At 39.8% G+C, this 8,533-nt stretch overlaps 1 protein-coding gene across 2 annotated transcripts in view; it reads left to right on the top strand.

Moving 5' to 3' along the window:
* The first annotated feature begins 1,950 nt into the window (after positions 1–1,950).
* Sel1l2 (SEL1L2 adaptor subunit of ERAD E3 ligase) overlaps positions 1,951–8,533 on the top strand; it is an 88,318-nt gene continuing 81,735 nt past the window's right edge. For both annotated transcript variants that reach the window (XM_040744948.1, XM_040744947.1), the window contains exon 1: positions 1,951–2,001. In XM_040744948.1, coding sequence (XP_040600882.1) covers positions 1,984–2,001 — 18 coding nt within the window. In that variant the 5' untranslated portion in view covers positions 1,951–1,983. The remainder of the gene's footprint in view (positions 2,002–8,533) is intronic.

Here is an 8,533-nt window from a genome sequence, read left to right as displayed (position 1 = left end):
CTTGATGTGGTGCAGAGCATGGCATAGCCTTGTAGTATTGCCTTATGAATCAAGGTTATCCAGAGTGACAGAACTTATAGAACAATTCTCTCTCTCTCTCTCTCTCTCTCTCTCTCTCTCTCTCTCTCTCTCTCTCTCTCTCTCTCTCTCTCTCTCTGTGTGTGTGTGTGTGTGTGTGTGTGTGTGTGTGTGTGTGTGTGGGTGGGTGGGTGGGTGTGTGGTTTATAAGAATGGCTTACAGCCATGATCCAGCTACTTCATCAATGGCTGTCTATCATCAGAAAGTCCAAGAATCGAGTAGTTGTTCAATCCATGAGGTTGGATTTCTTAGCTGGTCTTAAACATATACCAGAATTCCATGGAAGTAGGTTGTAACTGCAGTGAAAGAATGAACTTACCAGTGACAGCAAGTAGGCAGAGAAAGTTTCCTCCTTCTGTGTCCTTCATATAGGCTGCCAGCAAAAGGTGTGGCCCAGAACAAAGGTGGGTCTTCCCACCTCAAAGATCTGGATTAGAATGGGGTCTTCCAACTTCAAATGGTTTAATTAATTAAAAGAAATCCCTCACAAGTGTTTGTGGGTTTTAGGCTAATTCCAAATGCAGTTAAGTAGTCAACCAAGAATAGGTAACACAGTTGAGCTCTCAAAAGCAGAGATTAATAGCGTAAAATGTGTTCCCATCAGCATTCTGTCACAGAAGAGGGAGGGGAGCATAAATGCCATCCCTCCTCAATGATATAAATACAGTTAATGAAAGAGCCTTGTCTTCAGTGGTATAGCACTATTTCAGCTCCTGTATATAACTCCTGAACCAACCATGCTCCTGTAAACATCCTAAGTAAACTCGGCTGATCATAAAGAAATGGGGGAGGGAGGCAGAGAGGGAAGGAGGGAGGGAAGGAAGGAAGGAAAGAAGCAAGGAAGGAAAGGAGAAGAAAGAGGGGAGGAGGGAGAAGGAAGGGAAGGAGGAGTACAGGGAGAAAGGAAGACAGGAAAAAAGGGAGAGAGTTGAAAAAGGGAGAGAAAGGAGGATGGTGATGGTGCATTAGGAGGGGAACTGGTTGGGAAGGAAGGAAATGGGTTGAGTAGTAGGACTGGGTGGGAGACAAGAAAGGATTGAGAGATGTGTATGAAATGTGCTCAGAACACTTCGTGTGTGTGTGTGTGTCAGAGAGAGAGAGAGAGAGAGAGAGAGAGAGAGAGAGAGAGAGAGTCATAATTAATCTTACCATCATGTATAGTTAATATATAGAGGTAATACAGTGGGGAGGAGGCCATGCTCAGCAGCCCTCAAGTGGTATGTTGACCTCTGGAGCTGATGTTCCTGGGAGCCTGGCTTGTCCTGAGAAGGGAGACTTGGCCTCCAACAGGCTTTCCTTTGGAAGAAATTTCTGGGTCCTCACAAGGAACTGCGGAGCTGAAGCTGTGCTCGGCTTCTTGCTTGTCCACATCTTGTGTTTTATGTATTTCCCCCCTGTTCTTTTTTTTTGCTGCTTTTGTGGTTTCCAAAGCTTTTCTACTACTTCCCTTTGCACTAAAGTCATTTTTAAAATTCTTTTTGGCTCTCTTCTTTCACTGCCTCAAAGGCAGCCTCTGGTCAGCCATCAAACCCTCTGGAACTTACAAATAGCTTAAAACAAGCAAACAGCAAGACCACTCAGAGTGCTTCCCACTGTAAGTGGTACTATCATTTAGACACTTTGCATCTTAGCTCGGTTTCCAAATGCTTGACAGAAGTAGATTACCTCTGATGTCAAGTTACAGCTTTAAAAATTGCCAATAAACAAATTATTTTTAACACCTTATAAGTAACTCTAGACGATAAAGCACTCTCAAGTATTACAATGCAAGCTCTAACTTTCCGAGAAAGTTATTAAACTAGAAACTGTGTTTCGTAAATGTTTTTGATGTCTTCAAATTTTATAGACATGCTTTGTATATTGCAGATACTGAAGCAGAAAGATATAATAAAAAACAAAAAGAAATGAATGTCACCACACAGGTAAATATTTTGCTGTCATATGGAAATTTTTGGTTATAGACACTGTTAAATTGCGTACTCAGCATGCTCCTAATTTCTCAAACAGATAATTAGCCATTGTTTCCTTCATTCAGGGAAGACTGTCCATGGGCTGAGCCTTCCCCTGTGCTCTGGCTGACCTGCAGTCCTCAGTGTTTAGACAGAAAGGGCATGAGTTGGTCTAAGGTGCTTAGTGACCTCATGGTGTCCTCTGCCATCTTAGAGGGAGAGGACTCACCTGCTTACTCTACTCTCAATCCAATTACTCGTGTACTGTGATAAATATGAGATTTGAAGTTATGCTTTTGTTTGAAACCTTTAGGTATTTCACCGTCTCATGCAGGGTGCAAAAACCAACATCCTTGCAATGGCTTGTTTGTTGATCTTGGGATTCTGTCGCTATTTTCTCTTATATAACCCACTTATTACTGTCTCCCTATCACTTTGTTCAGACACTCTTGGGCTCTGTATCATTCCTCAGAAGCCTTGGTCATTTGCACACGTTTCTGTCGTTTCTCTCTTTAAAATATATTTATTTTTATTAGCTTTAATTATGTATAGATGGGTAAGTCTGTGGGTACGTGTGTGAATGTACAGGTACCAGAGGAGGCTGGAAGTATCAGAACCCCCCAGGAGCTAGAGTTACAGGTGGTTGGAGACTACCTGATGTGGATGATGGGAACCAAAGTCAGGTCCTTTACAAGAGCGTTAGGTGCTCTTAACCACTAAATCCACTCTCCAGCCAGCTCTATGCTCTCTCGATTGCAATGCCTTTGTAGCCACAAACCTACGCAGCCACTCCCTCACCTCACCTTTTTCAGGTAGTTGTCCAAATACCTGAAAACGTCTTTTCAGAGGCTCCTTCCCTGGAAACTAAATTAGATATCACTCCGTTCTAAAGTTCCACATCCCATGTTTCTGTCCACTTCTCTCGCTTTCTTTCACTGGTTTTTGAATTGAGATAAGGTAGCTCTGTCTATACTTGAATTCTTACATAGATAAACTGGTCTTGAGTTTTCAGTAATCCTCCTCCCTCGGCATTCTGTAAGGTAGGATTACAAACACGTACCACTGTGCCTGACATCATACATTTCCCTATTTCTTCCCATGCTCTAATTTTCTTCTTCCTATTGTCACTATGTGACATATAGTATTTCACTGTTAGTTGTCAATCATAAACTCCATAAGAGTAGATTACCTGTGTTGCTCACTACAGTTAGGCCTAGCCACTAAAATAGTACCTGCTATATATAAGCACTCAACATTTTTATTTTGTTTGTTTTATTGATTGTGTAGCCTAGAGTGGCCTGGATCTTGAGAGTCTCCTACCTTGGCCTCCAAGGTTCTTTGTGGGCATGTTTATTGAATAAATAAGTGTTTATTGAATAAATGAATAAATACTTAAGCAATAAAATCTGGGAATATAGTAACATTCCCTAAGTCCCTCCAGGTTAGCATCTCTCCCATCACTATAACTGCTACATCCCATAATTAGTAGTGGGATTACTATCAGCAAAAGCAGAAGTAAGTTTCACCTAAGTCTCTATTTGTTCTTGGATATATAGAGATTGAGGGGATATCAGTCTCATCATGGCCACCATCCTTGTCTATGGGTTCTTACTGTCTTGGAACATGCAGTTTCTACCTGATAGCAGAAGCCTGAATTCCCCCTTGGGAATCCTATTACTGCTCAAGACGATAGGTGTGACTTTGGCCATAAATATCCTCTCAATGCCTAATATTAAGTTAGGAACCTACTCTCCATGTATAATTCAGGCTAGAAAGAAAACTAAAAGGTTTTCCAGGAGAACAAAATACCAAATGTACTGCCAAGTCAGCACATTTTCCAAAACTTCATTAAAACAACCTCGTGGAGCCTAGACTTAAGGGGTGAAGACATCAAAGACCAAAGTCCTAGCTCCCAAACTTGTTGCACTGTTTCATGAATCCTTGACAATGAAATGAACCTGTCTTGTTGAAAATGGCCTTTCACCATTGGACCTCCCCTGCAGATCAGAAAGGTTTGGGCTAGCTTTTCATGGCAATGACCACTACTGTTATAACAACATAAACACCAAAACAACAAGGTTCTTTCCCTTTGTGACTTTTCCGACATTAACATGCTACAATTCACAAAAGTCATCTCCTCTCCTATACTCCAAAACACTCACATTCCCTGCCTCTCTTCTCCTTACTCTCCCCCTCCTCCCATCTCTCCCGTAAGCAGTTGTCCTCAACCTTCCTAATACTACAACTCTTTAATACAGTTCCTCATGCTGTGGTGACTCCCTAAACATAAAAATTATTTTCATTGTTACTTCATAACTGTAATTTTGCTGTTATGAATTGTAATGTAAATACACAATATGCAGATGGTATTAGGTGATCCCTGTGAAAGAGTCATTAGACCCCCCCTAAAGGGGTCACGATCCCTAGGATGAGAACCATTGGCTTAAAGTTAATGATTCTTGTGCTGATTCGGTGCTTTTGGAAGCTCTGTATATTACTCCCTTCAGTATTAAAGAATAGCCAACACAGACATGATGCATGGGATCCCAGCACCCAGGAGGCAGTGGCAAGAGCATTGCCACAAGTTCAAGACCAGCCTGATCTACATAGCAAGTTTCAGTCCAGCTAGGGCTGAACAGTGTGAATTTGTCTCCAAGATACAAAAAAAAGGTAATAAAGTAATTGTGATCACGGAGGTAATAAACTTGTGGGTATTTGATAGAAGAGTAGTATGAGGAAATCACTAAAGCCTGCTAAAAGAACAACAGTCCATGATTGATGGGCCACTGTGACAAAAATTACTACCAACAAAACTCCAAAGGGGAGGAAACAGCAGTGTTGCATGGAGCAGCTCCCCTCTCAACTTACCTGGTGTTGTTATGTTCTTTCTGTGAGATTAACATTGTGGTCCAATAAATAATTCTACCTTTTAAGAAGGCAAATTTCCAGTATCATGATTTCTGATTTAGTCAGAGCTTATATTTGGAGTCGTGTTCTCATAGGTATACAATATTTCAAACTTTCTAAGATCCCTTCACATGTGCTGTTCCCTCTTCTTAACATCCTTGTGTAGAATAATTGGTTATTCAAATGTCTGTCCACAATTTGAAAATGAGAATAATCTAGCCCATTAAAATGTGTCTTAGGATGACAATATTTCAGTGTAGTCATTCATCAGACACAATGCCTATTATGTACCACACAGTGGCTCTAATTCAGAATTGTCGAAGGGTTCTAAATGTTATTTTATGTTTTTCGAGACCTCTATTTGTTCACACTTCTTTGAGCTTCTGGGGTATAATACAATATCTTCTTCAGCTTTTCCCAGGCCAGTCTTTGCATGTGACAGATACAATAAAAGTATACACATTTAATTAAATGTGCTTCTATCTGTTCAAAGTTTGCTCACAAAATTTATGGAGTCTTTGCCCCCTGGATATTCGGCCTCTTTCAAATCACCCATCCTGCATCATACATTTTCAAATAGTACCTTGCCCTTCATTCCAACTGGACCTGGATGTCTCCTAAGCACTTCTTCCCCTGGCACCTTCTAGAACATTATTTCCCACAACCCACTTGTTCTGGTCCAGGATAGGAGAGCACACATCTATTGCCTTTTATATTCACTCAATCATTGGAGCATAAGGAGATGAGTGAGGGCAGAAGAGCAGCTCTGGTCTTTGTGCTTACCTGAACTCTAGGTTTGTTCTTTCATTATTTCAATCTTGCTCCAACCCTTCTTGCCTTCCCTGGGGTCACTGTCCAGGATTCCAGGTTCTGATGACCACTTAGGTATAGTTCCAAGTTGTTCCACAAATGCTCCCACCTCACCAGAACCTCAGGACATTGGGCTTTTCATTTGCTCATCGCTGCCCTTGTGTCCTTATTCCTTCTGTTCTTAGTTTCTCATTGTGACACGATCACAGTACACCTTCCAAAACCTGTGAGGACAACTATATTCCAGTTTAGTTTGGGATTATAGTTATATATACCTCATATGGAATTTATCAGTCACCAGTTTTAAGTGAACAATCCACTACTGTTAATTCCATTCACTCAATATGCATCTAATTTCCAGGATTCATTTTATCTTGTAAAACAGAAACTCTGACAGTTAACTAACATCTCCCCATATTTTCCTCCCTCTGCAGCCCCTGGCAACCAACCTTGTACTCACTGTTTCTATGAAGTGAAGTAATCTAGGTATTTCATGTAAGTGGAAGCATACAGCACTTCTCATTTAGTGGCTGATTTATTTTATTTTATTTTATTTTATTGGTTTTTAGGAGACAGGGTTTCTCTGTATTGTTTTGGAGACTATCGGTCCAGCCCGGCCTCGAACTCACAGAGATCCGCCTGCCTCTGCCTCCCGAGTGCTGGGATTAAAGGCGTCTGCCACCACCGTCTGGCTGTGGCTGATTTATTTTGCTTATCATCATTTCTTTAAGTTAATTCATGTGTCAGTGATGCTGAGCTAAATTTCATGTGCTTCTTTATCACTTGTACTCTGGAGAAAGGTGCTTCCAAGTGAGGTTGTTTGTGAGTATTTTTGTTGTTGTTTTTGTTCTTTCTTATAGTGGATCTTTGTATATTCTAGCCATTAACTTTTTCTATGACTTGGAAATATTTTTCCCATTCCATGGGTTGCATCTTCACTCTTCTATAGTGTCCTGGTTCCGTGTAGAGCAGTTTTTAATGGTTCTATTATTCAATTTATCTCTATTTACTTCTACTGACTATAAATTTTGGGACATGCCCAAGAAAGTCTGTCTAATATAATGTCATGAAGTAGTTCCCCTCTGGTTTCCTCTAAGACTCTGGAGGCCAAAGATCTTACATTTAGCACTTTGGTCATTTGGGTTGTACTTATGGTGAAAGCTAAGATCCGTTTTTACTGTTTTACTTGTGGAGATTGTTTTCTCAGCACAGTTGTTGAAATATCCATCCTTTCCCAGGAATGGCTTTTCCTCCCTTGTCAAAAAGCATCCAACAATATAAGGGAGAGTTTGTTTCTGGCCTCTCATATTCTACTGTTATATGCATCTGTGTCTGTTACCAGTGGCACACAAATTTTTTTACTTTTCATTGCTTGCACTGTATGTGTATGTGTGCGTGCAAGTGTGTGTGTGTGTGTGTGTGTGTGTGTGTGTGTGTATGTGTGTTCATCTGCAGTCTCAGAACTGAACCCAGGGCCAAATGCATGCTAGGCAAGTGTAACAATATTTTACCTACTGTAATTTATTGCAAATAAAATATATTTAAAATAAAATAGAAATATGAGCCTCCAAGATTTCAAGATAATTTTAACTATCCATAATTCCTTGAGATTTTTATTTCAGGATGAATTTTCTATTTATCCAAAAATTGGAATTTTTACAAGGATGACATTAGATATGTAACTCAGTTTGGGTAGTTTTGATATCTCAGCAATACTGACATTTCTGTCCAGAAACAAAGTCTATATATCTCTTTGTATTTGTTTCCTCTTTAATTTCTCCCAGCAATGTTCTGTAGTCTTTATTGTGTGTGTCTTCACCTTCTTGCCTTGGTTTTCTAAGTTCTTTGCTCCCTTTTATAATACTTTCAATTAACTGTTTTCTTAATTTCCTTTTTGGTTGTTTCAACTGTCTGGTGTGTTGATTTGTCATTCTGAAAGTTTGCTAAATCTATTTTGGTGGGGGAAGTTTGGGTTGATTGGATTGGGTGGTTGGTTGGTTGGTTGGTTGGATTGGTTGGTTGGATTAGCTGATTGGTTGGTTGGTTGGTTAGTTAGTTCTTTTAAGAAAATGAGGTATCAGGCAGCATAGACATACTTCAATCTCAATGTTGTAACCAAAGTTGACCTTGAATTTCTGATTTTTCTATCTGTACCTCCCATGCTCTGGGATTACAAGCATTATCCAGCTAGAGTTTGGGTTTTTTATGTATAGCAGTTTTGTGAAGAATATGTAAGCTTTTCTACACATATGATCAGGTTTTCCATTGATAGATAACTCCATCTTCACCAAGTTAAATGGATTCTTTTTACTGCTATACCAAATATAAGTGGCAAAATTGGGTGTCCTTGCCTTGATTTTTTGGGGGGTTTTACGAGACAGGGTTTCTCTGTATTGTTTTGGAGGCTGTCAGTCCAGCCTGGCCTCAAACTCACAGAGATGCGCCTGCCTCTGCCTCCCTAGTGCTGGGATTAAAGGCATGTGTCACCACCGCCTGGCTCCTTGCCTTGATCTTAAAAGAAAATGAGTATGATGTCAGATTAGAGTTCTCTAGCATGTAGTCTTTATTATGTTGACATAATTCTCTTTTATTCCTCATTTGTTGATTTCTTATAATCAAAAAGTATTGATTTTGTCAAATACTTTCTCTGCATATTGGACATCATTGAGTATTAAATGTGATGTCTTATATTTATTAGTTTTCAAGGAAATTAAGCTATCCTTGCATGCCAAGAATTACTTCAATTTCTCCACAGTATCTAATCTGTTTAATACATTATTTAATTTAA

The sequence above is a fragment of the Mesocricetus auratus genome, unplaced genomic scaffold, assembly GCF_017639785.1.
Source record: "Mesocricetus auratus isolate SY011 unplaced genomic scaffold, BCM_Maur_2.0 Super-Scaffold_100004, whole genome shotgun sequence".
NCBI classification, from domain to species: Eukaryota; Metazoa; Chordata; class Mammalia; order Rodentia; family Cricetidae; genus Mesocricetus; species Mesocricetus auratus.
Note: the sequence above shows the minus strand (reverse complement) of the source record. Positions and strands in the feature narration are given on the sequence as shown.